Here is a 14,480-nt window from a genome sequence, read left to right as displayed (position 1 = left end):
CAAGCAATACCCCATAATGACCGTGGGAAAGAAGTGCGTTTTGAAATCTTTGCAATTTATTAAAAATTAAAAAAAAAAAAAAAACCCCAGGTACATAAGTATTCCCAGCCTTTGCCATGACACTCAAAAATGAGCTCTGGTGCATCCTGTTCCCACTGATCATCCTTCAGATGTTTCCACGACTTGGTTGGAGTCCTCCTGTGGGACATTCAGATGATTGGACGTTGGATTAGGAAAGGCATAAACCTGTCTATAGAAGGTCCCACAGGTAACAGTGCATGTCAGAGCACAAACCAAGCCATGAAGTCCAAAGAATTGTCCGCAGACCGCCAAGACAGGATTGTATCAAGGCACAGATCTGGGGAAGGGTACAGAAAAAAGTTTTTTTGGTTCCATCATCTCATTAGCCAGCCAGGAGCTTCTGAAATCACTCTGCACAGTTTGGCACCATTGAATGTTCTGAAATATAATTTTTTGGGGATTTTGACTTCAATAGGATCTCTAGATGGCTCAACTCTTCTCAGTATTGTGTGTAGGATTTACCCCCGGTTCACATATATGCGGCCGTGCGGGATGCGTTTTGCGTGGGCACGAGAGCCCATTAATTTGAATGGACTATCGTGCCTGTGACAAGCAGGGAAAGAAGTCCCTGCACTTCTGTGGAAAACGCAGCCCGCAGGGGAACCTTGGTTCCCAGTACGGTTGCATCATCTCATTAGCCAGGCAGGAGCTTCCGAAATCATTCTGCACAGTTTGGCACCATTGAATGTTCTGAAATATACATTTTTTTTTAAGTCTGATTTGGATTCTGACTTCAATAGGACTTCCGTTTCGGAAATTCAAAATGTTGAAGCATTTTTAGAAACATTCAGCCTAACCACAGCCTATCAAACTTTTCAGATATGTGTTCAACTCTAGCCCTAGGTTCACATCTGTGCGGGTGGTGCTGCTGCGGATCCGCACGAACATCCGTGCACCCGCACCACCTGCACAGAGAAATGCGGACCCGCGGGCGGGTGCCATTAGTCATAATGTCACGCCTCCCGCACTGGAAGCCGCAACTGTACTGGGAACCGAGGTTCCTGTGCAGGCTGCATTTTCCAAAGAAGTGCAGGGACTTCTTTCCCTGTGTGGCACGGGAGTCCATTCAAATTAATTGGCTCTCGTGCCTGTGCAAAACGTGGCCTGCACGGCCACATTTATGTGAACCGGGGGTGAGAAGTTTCCACAACTTGATTGGAGTCCACCTGTGGGACATTCAGATGATTGGACGTTGGATTAGGAAAGGCATAAACCTGTCTATAGAAGGTCCCACAGGTAACAGTGCATGTCAGAGCACAAACCAAGCCATGAAGTCCAAGGAATTGTCCGCAGACCTCCGAGACAGGATTGTATCCAGGCACAGATCTGGGGAAGGGTACAGAAAAATTTCTGCAGCATTGTAAGAAGTGGCTCAGGATTTTTTTTTGGTTTCATCATCTCATTAGCCAGCCAGGAGCTTCCGAAATCATTCTGCACAGTTTGGCACCATTGAATGTTCTGAAATATACACTTTTTTTTAAGTCCGATTTGGATTTTGACTTCAATAGGACTTCCGTTTTGGAAATTCAAAATTTTGAAGCATTTGTAGAAACATTCAGCCTAACCACAGCCTATCAAACTTTTCAGATATGTGTTCAACTCTAGCCCTAGGTTCACATCTGTTCTAATGGCACGCCGCCCGCACTGGAAAATGCAACCGTACTGGGAACCGAGGTTTCCCTGCGGGCTGCGTTTTCCAAAGAAGTGCAGGGACTTCTTTCCCTGCTTGTCACGGGCACGGGAGTCCATTCAAATGAATGGGCTCTCGTGCCCATGCAAAACGCGGCCCGCACGGCCGCATAGGTGTGAACCGGGGGTAAATCCTACACACAATACTGAGAGGAGTTGAGCCATTTAGAGATCCTATTGAAGTCAAAATCCAAATTGGACTTCAAAAAAAATTTATATTTCACAATTTTTATTTTTTTACAAGCTCCTGTCTGGCTAATGAGATGATGGAACCAAAAAACATCCTGAGCCACAACTTTCAATGCGGCAGACATTTTTCTGTAACCTTCCCCAGATCTGTGCCTGGATACAATCCTGTCTTGGAGGTCTACGGACAATTCCTTGGACTTCATGGCTCGGTTTGTGCTCTGACATGCACTGTTACCTGTGGGACCTTACATAGACAGGTTTATGCCTTTCCTAAACATGTCCAATCACCTGAAAGTCCCACAGGTGGACTCCAATCAAGATGTGGAAACATCTGAAGGATGATCAGTGGGAACAGGATGCACCAGAGCTAATTTTTGAGTGTCATGGCAAAAGCTGGGAATACTTATGTACCTGGGGTTTTTTTTTTTTCATTTTTTATTTTTAATAAATTGCAAAGATTTCAAAACGCACTTCTTTCCCATGGTCATTATGGGGTATTGCTTGTAGAATGTTGAGGAAAAAAATTATACATGGAGATCATATCCCCCCTTATGTATTATACATGGAGATCATATCCCCCTTATGTATTATACATGGAGATCATATCCCCCTTATGTATTATACATGGAGATCATATCCCCCTTATGTATTATACATGGAGATCATATCCCCCTTATGTATTATACATGGAGATCATATCCCCCCTTATGTATTATACATGGAGATCATATCCCCCTTATGTATTATACATGGAGATCATATCCCCCTTATGTATTATACATGGAGATCATATCCCCCTTATGTATTATACATGTAGATCATATCCCCCTTATGTATTATACATGGTGATCATATCCCCCTTATGTATTATACATGGAGATCATATCCCCCTTATCTATTATACATGGAGATCATATCCCCCTTATGTATTATACATAGAGATCATATCCCCCCTTATGTATTATACATGGAGATCATATCCCCCCTTATGTATGATACATGGAGATCATATCCCCCCTTATGTATTATACATGGAGATCATATCCCCCCTTATGTATTATAAATGGAGATCATATCCCCCCTTATGTATTATACATGGAGATCATATCCCCCCTTATGTATTATACATGGAGATCATATCCCCCCCTTATGTATTATACACGGAGATCATATCCCCCTTATGTATTATACATGGAGATCATATCCCCCCTTATTTATTATACATGAAGATCATATCCCCCCTTATGTATTATACATGGAGATCATATCCCCCCCTTATGTATTATACATGGAGATCATATCCCCCCTTATGTATTATACATGGAGATCATATCCCCCCTTATGTATTATACATGGAGATCATATCCCCCCTTATGTATTATACATGGAGATCATATCCCCCCTTATGTATTATACATGGTGATCATATCCCCCCTTATGTATTATACATAGTGATCATATCCCCCCTTATGTATTATACTTGGAGATAATATCCCCCTTATGTATTATACATGGATATCATATCCCCCCTTATGTATTATACATGGAGATCATATCCCCCCTTATGTATTATACATGGAGATCATATCCCCCCTTATGAATTATACATGGAGATCATATCCCCCCCTTATGTATTATACATGGAGATCATATCCCCCTTATGTATTATACGTGGAGATCATATCCCCCTTATGTATTATACATGGAGATCATATCCCCCCTTATGTATTATACATGGAGATCATATCCCCCCTTATGTATTATACATGGAGATCATATCCCCCTAATGTATTATACATGGAGATCATATCCCCCCTTATGTATTATACATGGACATCATATCCCCCCCTTATGTATTATACATGGAGATCATATCCCCCTTATGTATTATACATGGAGATCATATCCCCCCTTATGTATTATACATGGAGATCATATCCCCCCCTTATGTATTATACATGGAGATCATATCCCCCCTTATGTATTATACATGGAGATCATATCCCCCTTATGTATTATACATGGAGATCATATCCCCCCTTATGTATTATACATGGTGATCATATCCCCCTTATGTATTATACATGGAGATCATATCCCCCCCTTATGTATTATACATGGTGATCATATCCCCCCTTATGTATTATACGTGGAGATCATATCCCCCTTATGTATTATACGTGGAGATCATATCCCCCTTATGTATTATACATGGAGATCATATCCCCCTTATGTATTATACATGGAGATCATATCCCCCCTTATGTATTATACATGGAGATCATATCCCCCCTTATGTATTATACATGGAGATCATACCCCCCCCTTATGTATTATACATGGAGATCATATCCCCCCCTTATGTATTATACATGGTGATCATATCCCCCTTATGTATTATACATGGAGATCATGACCCCCCTTATGTATTATACATGGTGATCATACCCCCCCTTATGTATTATACATGGAGATCATATCCCCCCTTATGTAATATACATAGAGATCATATCCCCCCTTATGTATTATACATGGAGATCATATCCCCCCTTATGTATTATACATGGAGATCATATCCCCCCTTATGTATTATACATGGTGATCATATCCCCCCTTATGTATTATACATGGTGATCATATCCCCCCTTATGTATTATACATGGAGATCATATCCCCCCCTTATGTATTATACATGGAGATCATATCCCCCCTTATGTATTATACATGGAGATCATATCCCCCCTTATCTATTATACATGGAGATCATATCCCCCCTTATGTATTATACTTGGAGATAATATCCCCCTTATGTATTATACATGGAGATCATATCCCCCCTTATGTATTATACACGGAGATCATATCCCCCTTATGTATTATACATGGTGATCATATCCCCCCTTATGTATTATACATGGAGATCATATCCCCCCCTTATGTATTATACATGGAGATCATATCCCCCCTTATGTATTATACATGGAGATCATATCCCCCCTTATGTATTATACATGGAGATCATATCCCCCCTTATGTATTATACATGGAGATCATATCCCCCTTAATCTCCTCTTCTCAGCAGAGAATAAATTCAGTTCCTCTAATCTTTCCTCATAGCTGATCTCCTCCATGCCTCTTATCAGTTTGGTTGCCCTTCTCTGTACTTTCTCCAGTTCCCCAATGTTATTTTTGTGAATTGGTGCCCAAAACTGAACTGCATATTCCAGATAAGGTATTACTAATGATTTGTACCGGGGGGCGGGGGGGGGGGGGATGATATCTCTCTCTCTGGAGTTTATACCTCATACAAGAGAGGATTTTGCTCGCTTTACAACCCGCAGCTATGCATTGCTGCCATTATTAAACTTGTGATCTACCAGAACCCCCAGATCCTTCTCCACCATTGACCCCCCCCTCCAGATCCTTCTCCACCATTAACCCCCCCCCAGATCCTTCTCCACCATTGACCCCCCCTCCAGATCCTTCTCCGCCATTAACCCCCCCAGATCCTTCTCCACCATTGATCCCCCCCCAGATCCTTTTTCACCATTGACCCCCCCCCCAGATCCTTTTCCACCATTGACCCCCCCCCAGAATCTTCTCCGCCGTTGACCCCCCCCAGTTATACCCCCCTAGTATGTATGATGCATGCATATTCTTATCCCCCAAGTGCAGAACCTTACATTTATCAACATTAAACCTCATTTTAATGATACAGACATAATAGAGTTCTTTAGCAATCTGAATGCTGTCTATTTAACCCCCATTCATTCACACAACTGTAGTGCAACCTCAGGCACATGTATGTTTTTTGCATGTTATCACGTGTGTAGGGCAGCCCATTCATCTTCAGTAGATTGCTGTACACACAGTAAACATGGCAAAGAAGCTCAGGTATGTTTTTGAGCTTTGAGCTCTGCATGTTTCTTTTGTTTTGTGTATGTAAAAATATGATTCGTGATTGGTGTCTTTTGGGTGCCAACAATGAATGGAACCGCACGCGTGGCTGCTGGAGCCCCCCCCCCCCAAATTCTATGTAATTGTCGACTTTCTTAAAAATGTCAGTTGTTTTTCTTCTATGGGTCACTGTGTGCAGTTTACAGGAGGGCGTCAAATTGTGTTGGACCTCAGAGAGAGAGAACGAAAGTATTGACCAGTAATAATTCCCTGTTTTTATGTTCCAGGAACCAAAGCCAAGGGTAACTGGGGGTGCTGGTCGCCTTGGTCCAACTGCCAATCCAGAACCCGTCGGAGGTCAAGGCTGTGCAATAATCCACCACCTAAAAATGGCGGCACATCATGTCTTGGGAAGAGCGCCCAAAGCCAATCTTGCTAAATTTGTGTTTAATCTCTCTACCACCTCTAACCTTTCTCTGTAATCTGTCAATCAATTCTAAACCTAAATAAAGGTGTAACTATGTCTCCTAGATTGCAAGCTCCCAGGATCAGGGCCCTCCTCTCCCTCTTGTATTGAACTGTATTGTTGCTGTATTGTCTCCTGTTATATTGTAAAGCGCTGAGCAAACTGTTGGCGCCATAAATCCTGTATAATAATAATAATAATACTAATATAAATCCTGTATAATAATAATAATAATAATACTAATATAAATCCTGTATAATAATAATAATAATAATAACAGAGAGCTCAGTCTTCCTTTTCACAAATGTGTATTGAATTTTAATATACAGCGGGGAAAATAATGATTTGATCCCCCGAAGACTTTGTAACTTTACCCACTTACATGGAAATGAAGGGGCTATCATTTTTATCATAGGTGTATTTTAACCACTTCCAGTCCGGACACTTTCCCCCCTTCCAGTCCGGACACTTTCACCCCCTTCCAGTCCGGACACTTTCCCCCCTTCCAGTCCGGACACTTTCACCCCCTTCCAGTCCGGACACTTTCCCCCCCTTCCAGTCCGGACACTTTCACCCCCTTCCAGTCCGGACACTTTCACCCCCCTTCCAGTCCGGACACTTTCACCCCCCTTCCAGTCCGGACACTTTCCCCCCCTTCCAGTCCGGACACTTTCACCCCCTTCCTGTCCGGACACTTTCACCCCCTTCCAGTCCGGACACTTTCACCCCCTTCCAGTCCGGATACTATCACCCCCTTCCAGTCGGGACACTTTCACCCCCCTTCCAGTCCGGACACTTTCCCCCCCTTCCAGTCCGGACACTTTCCCCCCCTTCCAGTGCGGACACTTTCACCCCCTTCCTGTCCAGGCAAATTTTCAGCTTTCAGCGCCGACACACTTTGAATGACAATTGCGCGGTCATGCAACACTGCACCCATATGAATTTTTCAGCATTTTTTTTGAGACAGATAAAACTTTATTTTTGGTGGTATTTATTCACCGCTGGGATTTTTTATTTTGCTTGCTATCTAAATGAAAAAGTCCAAACATTTTGAAAAAAAGTGTTTTTCTTATAAAATTTTGCAAATAAATAATCTTTCTTCATAAATCTTGACCAAAATGTATTCAGTTATATTTTTAGTAAAAAAATAAAAATAACCCAAATTAGTTTATAACCAAAAATTATAATTTTTCAAACTTTTTTTTACATTTTTTAAAAATATTATTATTTATGTTTTTTTTTTAACATATCATCACCCTAGCAGTACAGTGTCACCATAGTGACACTGTACTACTTGTGGGGGGTGATGACCAGGGGCGGACTGACCATTTGGAAACTTTGGGTGTGGTTTGAGTGTTGGCGAGGACACAGGGGCCCCATGATCCCCTATTGCCCGGGGGCCCCATGAGTTGTCAGTCCGCCCCTGGTCTCACCTGCCCAGGGGCGGACTGACCATTTGGAAACTCGGGCACTGCCCGAGGGCCCGGGGTCGGTAGGGGGCCCCATGAGATGCCCTGGTACCTTTTTCATAGGCTTTTCTGAGTTTTGGCAAGGACACAGGGGCCCCATGATCCCCTATTGCCCGGGGCCCAATGAGTTTTCAGTTCGGCCCTGGTGATGACGATTTTTTTTTTTTTTTTTTTTACACTGATTGCTTTTAAAGGAGAAAAGAAAGGAGTCTGGGGTTGGGTGGGGAACAGGGAGTGAGAAGAAGTAAACTGAAGAAGGAAAGAAGAAGAAGGAAAGAGAAGAAAGTCAAAAAGATGGAGCAAACCAGCTACCTAACAAATGATTTTAGAAGGCTACAAGAATGGCATCAAAACCTTGGGGACCGCAATAAGTCGCCCTGGGTTGCCATGCTTGCAAGAGAAATGTGCTTTTCATTGGTTCTCATAATGGTCCCATACACTGCTGGGAACATATCCATTATCCTCCTGATAAAAAATGTTTGTATCTACTCCAACTTCCAGCTGAATGATCCCATACAATTATTTCCATGTTACTTTCGCCAAAATTTGCCAGCAAATTTTGGGAGCTTTGCTGCTGGTGCAAACATTATGAATAATCCTTAGGGAGGGCCTGACAGCTCTCTCATTTTATCAGCTCGCTTCCCAAACCCGCGCTCCTTTCCAGGAAGAGCTTTGCTTGGGTAAGGGACCGATTCGTAAATCTCTACTTCCTACAAATCCTTGCTGGATCTCCACGCTACTTCGGACATGCCTTACCTTGCGAAGTGGGAGAGAGATCTACAGTATGAGTAACTTTTTTCAGATCCCCAAAAGGAGCGCAATACTTTTATTTGCGCACAAGCAGGGCCGGTGCTTCTACTAGGAAAAATAGGCAGCTGCCTAGAGTGCACTGCCACCAAGGGGCACCTGGGAGCAGCTCAGGCCTGCACTCTCTCTGTGTGGCCTATGGACCTCATATGAATTCTTAATTTCTCTGCAGAGTCCCCCTTTCCTCATACACAGGGAATGATGGTATCTTCCCAAATGGAAGAAAAATATATTTGAAATATATTTTTAAAATATTCTTCCCAAATATATACTGACATATATTTGAAATGCTACAATCTTGGCCGTACTCAATATAATTCAATAAATATATATATGTGAGTGGCCTTGGTACCGTGTGATTGCTGTGACCAATCACAGTGATCACATACTAGTTGTCAACAATGGCTTTCATTCATAGAAATTATGTGTACTATTGTGATTGGCCACAATGATCACATGCTACCAGGGCTAATAACAGTGGACCTGCAGCATGTTACCCAGATGGAAGAAAAATATATTTTAAATATATTTTTAAAATATTATTCCCAAATATATTGACATATATTTGAAATACTACAATTTTGGCCGTATTCAATATATTTCAAAATAGATTTCAATAAATAAATATATAATAAATATATTTCAAATATACTGTATGTCTTTAAAGATACAAATCTACATTTTTGGAATGTATTTACAAATATATGTAAAAATATGTTAAAATTACTTTTTTATATGTTAAAAAACATCTGAAGAATATATTTAATATATATATATATATATATATATTTTTTTAAATATATTCTTCAGATTTTTTTCAAATATATTTTTCTTCCATATGCACTCTCACAGCCTGTCCACACACATGACCATTAAGTACATATGTGTATATTGCCAAACGTATAGGTCCAGCCCTTCAAACCATGTGATTCAGGTGTTCCAATCCCCTCCATGGACACAGGTGTATACAATCCATCCCCTAGGCATGCAGACTGCTTCTACAAACATTGGTGAAAGAATGGGTCGCTCTCAGGAGCTCAGTGACTCCAAGCGTGGTCCCGTGATAGGTGGCCACCTGTACAATAAGTCCATCCGTGACATTTCCTGGCTACTAAATATTCCACGCTCAACTGTTAGTGGGATTATAACAAAGTGGAAGCCACTGGGAACAACAGCAACTCAGCCACCAAGTGGTAGGCCACGTCACATGACAGGGCGGGGTCAGCGCATGCTGAAGCGCACAGTGCGCAGAAGTCGCCAACTGTCTGCAGAGTCAATAACTAAAGATCTCCAAACTTGGTGTGGCCTTCAGATGAGCCCAACAACAGTGCGTAGAGAGCTTCATGGAATGGGTTTCCATGGCCGAGCAGCTGCATCCAAGCCTTCCATCACCAAGTGCAATGCAAAGCGTCGGATGCCGTGGTGTAAAGCATGCCGCCACTGTACTCTAGAGCAGAGGAGACATGTTCTCTGGAGTGACCAATCGTGGTTCTCTGTCTGGCAATCTGATGGAGGTGTCTGGGTTTGGTGATTGCCAGGAGAACGGTACTTGTCTGACTATATTGTGCCAAGTGTAAGGTTTGGTGAAGGGGGGATTATGGTGTGGGGTTGTTTTTCAGGGGTTGGGCTTGGCCTCCTAGTTCCAGTGAAGGGAACCCTTAAGGCGACATTTTGGCGACATTTTGGACAATTTCATGCTCCCAACTTTGTGGGAAGAGTTTGGGGATGGCCCCTTCCTGTTCCAACATGACTGCACACCAGTGCACAAAGCAAGGTCCATAAAGACATGGAGGAGCCAGTTTGGGGTGGAGGAACTTGACTGGCAGGCGTCCCAATACTTTTGACAACATGGTGTATTTGACAGTACTACATGTAGCAGTGAAGTGTCGGCTCCCCCTTGTATGGGAAGTGATTAGCCCAGGACCCCGGGTGGTCAGCAGTCTCTGATTGGAGGTCCGTACATCTCCGGAACACACACTGGCACACACAGTCCTCCAGCTGTAACAGGGAGCCGGCCAGAGACCGAATGGCAATACATAAGGACAGCTGGCGCTCCAGTGCATCGGCTATAATCAAATGCCCTTTAATGAATCTCATGCAGTACAATGATGTGAAGATCCAACACATTTCGGCCATCAGGACTTAATCATGGTTAAGACCTGAAGGTCCAAATGCAGGTATGAGAGACCGCACCCTGCACGCTCCCAGCACACATGTCCGGTACTCACGGAAAGTTCCCGATCTCCTCTTGCGATCGGGACCTTTCCCAATCATGTGACCGCCATGACAGCGAATCACGGCGGTCACATGTCCCTAAAACCCCACCCCACCTCCCGGCTTCTGAAACCCTTAAAGGGTCGGGAGGCGCCGGCACCAAGGAGTTAAAGAGGGAGTAGCTCTGTTTCACCTGTCTTAGTGACCGAATGGGGTGTGAGCAGCGCTGGCTCCGCCTTCTTCTGCACAGCTGGAGCCAATCAATAGGTGGGGTGTGCTCTGGTTGCAGGGTTAACCCTATGTGAGCAGGTTGATCGGGGCCCGATGTGTATGAGAGGGAAGCGGGGCAGTGCTGGGAGGCCGCCTGTCTTCACTAAGAGCCGCATCATCTCCAGATTCCCACTGTTAAATGAAAAAAAAAAACACCCAAGTAGCTGTGAAATTTTATTAAGCTATTTTCCAGAAAAGAATATCTGTCACCCCCAGAGTGGCAGACCTGGGGGTCCCCATTTATCATCCTTTCCCAGTACGGGGGACTAACAGCTTCTGCTTTCCGTGGAGGCTTCTGGACAAGGCCGACCTCCGTTCCTCGGTGAAGGATTGTTGCACTGGCGTTGTCTTGTTTGGGTTCTTCCTGAACATGCCGTCCAATTGGACCAACAACCCCAACCTCCATCAATGGGGGGAGCTGAAAAAAAAAAGACAGTAGCACTTAAGTCTTCTACACGACGCGAGGAACCTCAACACATACAACTGGTTGGGGTCCTCCGGTGGGCAGTTTAGTTTAACCACTTCAAGTCCCGACACTTTCCCCCCCTTCCTGTCTGGACACTTCCCCCCCTTCCAGTCCGGACACTTTCACCCCCTTCCAGTCCGGACACTTCCCCCCCTTCCAGTCCGGACACTTTCACCCCCTTCCAGTCCGGACACTTTCCCCCCCTTCCAGTCCGGACACTTTCCCCCCCTTCCAGTCTGGTCACTTTCACCCCCTTCCAGTCCGGATGCTTTCACCCCCTTCCAGTCCGGACGCTTTCACCCCCTTCCAGTCCGGACGCTTTCCCCCCCCTTCCAGTCCGGACGCTTTCACCCCCTTCCAGTCCGGACGCTTTCACCCCCTTCCAGTCCGGACGCTTTCCCCCCCTTCCAGTCCGGACGCTTTCACCCCCTTCCAGTCCGGACGCTTTCCCCCCCTTCCAGTCCGGACGCTTTCACCCCCTTCCAGTCCGGACGCTTTCCCCCCCTTCCAGTCCGAACGCTTTCACCCCCTTCCAGTCCGGACGCTTTCACCCCCTTCCAGTCCGGACGCTTTCCCCCCTTCCAGTCCGGACGCTTTCCCCCCTTCCAGTCAGGACGCTTTCACCCCCTTCCAGTCCGGACACTCTCACCCCCTTCCAATCCGGACACTCTCACCCCCTTCCAGTCCGGACACTTCCCCCCCCTTCCAGTCTGGACACTCTCACCCCCTTCCAATCCGGACACTCTCACCCCCTTCCAATCCGGACACTTTCACCCCTTCCAGTCCGGACACTTTCCCCCCCTTCCAGTCCGGACACTCTCACCCCCTTCCAGTCCGGACACTCTCACCCCCTTCCAGTCCAGGCCAATTTTCAGCTTTCAGCGCTATCACACTTTGAATGACAATTGCGCGGTCATGCATCACTGTACCCATATGAATTTTTTAGCATTTTTTTTTAGACAGAAAAAGCTTTATTTTGGTGGTATTTATTCACCCCTGGGATTTTTATTTTTTTTGCTATATAAATGAAAAAGTCCAAAAAATGTAAAAAAAAGTGTTTTTGTTATAAAATGTTGCAAATAAATAATCTTTCTTCATAAATCTTGGCAACAATTTATTCGGTTATCTTTTTAGTAAAAAAAAAGTCTCGCAGGACCCTTTCATCAGGCATGAGAGACCGCACCCACTTATACACACAGCCATTTTTAACGCAGGGACGTGGATTGTACACTTGCATTTTGGTGGCCATCAGACACAAACATCATCACTAGCAAAAAATGGCCAAAGTATGTACACACCAGGGCGGACTGACCATTCGGGCACTCGGGCGCTGCCCAAGGGCCCAGGGTCAGCAGGGGGCCCCATGAGATGCCCCTGGTACCTTTCATAGGCTTTTTTGAGTTTGGGCAAGGACACAGGGGCCCCATGATCCCCTATGGCCCGGGGGCCCCATGAGTTGTCAGTCCACCCCTGGTCTCACCTGCCCTTCACAGAAACTAGTCCTTCTATTCTAGTTTGAGTGTGAGCGAGGACACAGGGGCCCCATGATCCCCTATTGCCCGGGGGCCCCATGAGTTGTCAGTTCGCCCCTGGTACACATTCCTACAAATGATTGAGTTCAGGTGGTTCCATTGACATGCACAGAGCCCTGACCTCAACCCCACTGAACTCCTTTGGGATGAATTGAAAAACCAAATGCGAGCCAGATCTTCTCATTCAGGATCAGTACCCTACCTGCACCACGGATCGCTTTTCAGAGGGTAGTCAGCGCCATGTGCCTGGAAGAACTCCTGAAAGCAATACTTTTAACCACATTAAAGAAAACATTACACTCAGGGGCGGACTGACAAGTCATGGGGCCCCCGGGCAATAGGGGATCATGGGGCCCCTGTGTTCTTGCCCAAACTCAAAAAAGCCATTGAAAAAGGTACCAGGGGCATCTCATGGGGCCCCCTACTGACCCCGGGCCCTCGGGCAGTGCCCGAGTTTCCATATGGTCAGTCCGCCCCTGATTACACTAGAATGGTGTGCTTTGGACATGTGCGGTTTTTTTTTTGTTCCGAATTGATTTTCGGACAAATTTTTCCATTATTAGAGATTTGGATGTTTCAGAATTCTGAATTACACAAATAATGAAGGTAAATGAATCTGAAATAATGGAACGAAATTCGCAAAAAATTCGATTAGAAAACAAATTCAAAAACAAAATCGAACAAATATTCAAAAAACAATTTAAAGCAGAGCTCCACCCAAAAGGGGAAGTTCTGCTTTAAGGACTGGTCCTCCTTTCCCCATTAAGAATCGGCACCTTTGGGGAGTGTGGAGGGGGGGGGGGGAGCAGGTACATGAACTTGACGGGTACCCACTCCCGCTTCCTCTGCGATCGCCTAGGTTTCAAATTTTTTGCTCTTTTTTTCGCTTGTGTAGCAAAAAATAATGCATGACTGCGCAATTGTCATTCAAAGTGCGACAGCGCTGAAAGGTGAAAATTGGTCTGGGCAGGAAGGGGGGGAGGGGGGAGGGAAAGTGCCAAGCAGGCAAGTGGCACTTTTGGTCTAAAAACAACCTCAAGTGGTTAATAATTTTGGGGGGTGGGGTAGGGGTGGGTGCAGGGGCCCCCAGGCAATCAGGGATCATGGGGCCCCTGTGTCCTTGCCCACACTCAAACTATACCCAAAAAAGTCTATGAAAGGTACCAGGGGCATCTCATGTGGCCCGCTACTGACCAGGGGCGGACTGACCATTTGGAATCTCGGGCACTGCCCGAGGGCCTGGGGTCAGTAAGGGGCCCCATGAGATGCCCCTGGTACCTTTTTCATTGGCTTTTTTGAGTTTGGGCAAGGACACAGGGGCCCCATGATCCCATATTGCCCGGGGGCCCCATGAGTTGTCAGTCCGCCCCTGGTCAGTAGGGGGCCACATGAGATGCCCC

The 14,480-nt window shown here is 45.2% G+C and overlaps 2 protein-coding genes across 2 annotated transcripts in view; one reads left to right on the top strand and one right to left on the bottom strand.

Moving 5' to 3' along the window:
- Positions 1–6,386, top strand: part of C8A (complement C8 alpha chain) — a 67,608-nt gene extending 61,222 nt beyond the window's left edge. Inside the window, exon 11 of the mRNA XM_089656564.1 lies at positions 6,144–6,386. Coding sequence (XP_089512690.1) covers positions 6,144–6,295 — 152 coding nt within the window. The 3' untranslated portion in view covers positions 6,296–6,386. The remainder of the gene's footprint in view (positions 1–6,143) is intronic.
- A 4,857-nt stretch (positions 6,387–11,243) lies between these two features.
- The window catches only part of C8B (complement C8 beta chain), a 41,363-nt gene continuing 38,126 nt past the window's right edge, over positions 11,244–14,480 (bottom strand). Inside the window, exon 12 of the mRNA XM_089656562.1 lies at positions 11,244–11,500. Within this exon, the coding sequence (XP_089512688.1) occupies positions 11,349–11,500 (152 nt within the window). The 3' untranslated portion in view covers positions 11,244–11,348. The remainder of the gene's footprint in view (positions 11,501–14,480) is intronic.

This window comes from Staurois parvus, unplaced genomic scaffold, assembly GCF_062004578.1.
Source record: "Staurois parvus isolate SC_StPar_1 unplaced genomic scaffold, SC_StPar_1.0 ptg000917l, whole genome shotgun sequence".
Lineage (NCBI taxonomy): Eukaryota > Metazoa > Chordata > Amphibia > Anura > Ranidae > Staurois > Staurois parvus.
This window is presented reverse-complemented; position numbering and strand designations above follow the sequence as displayed.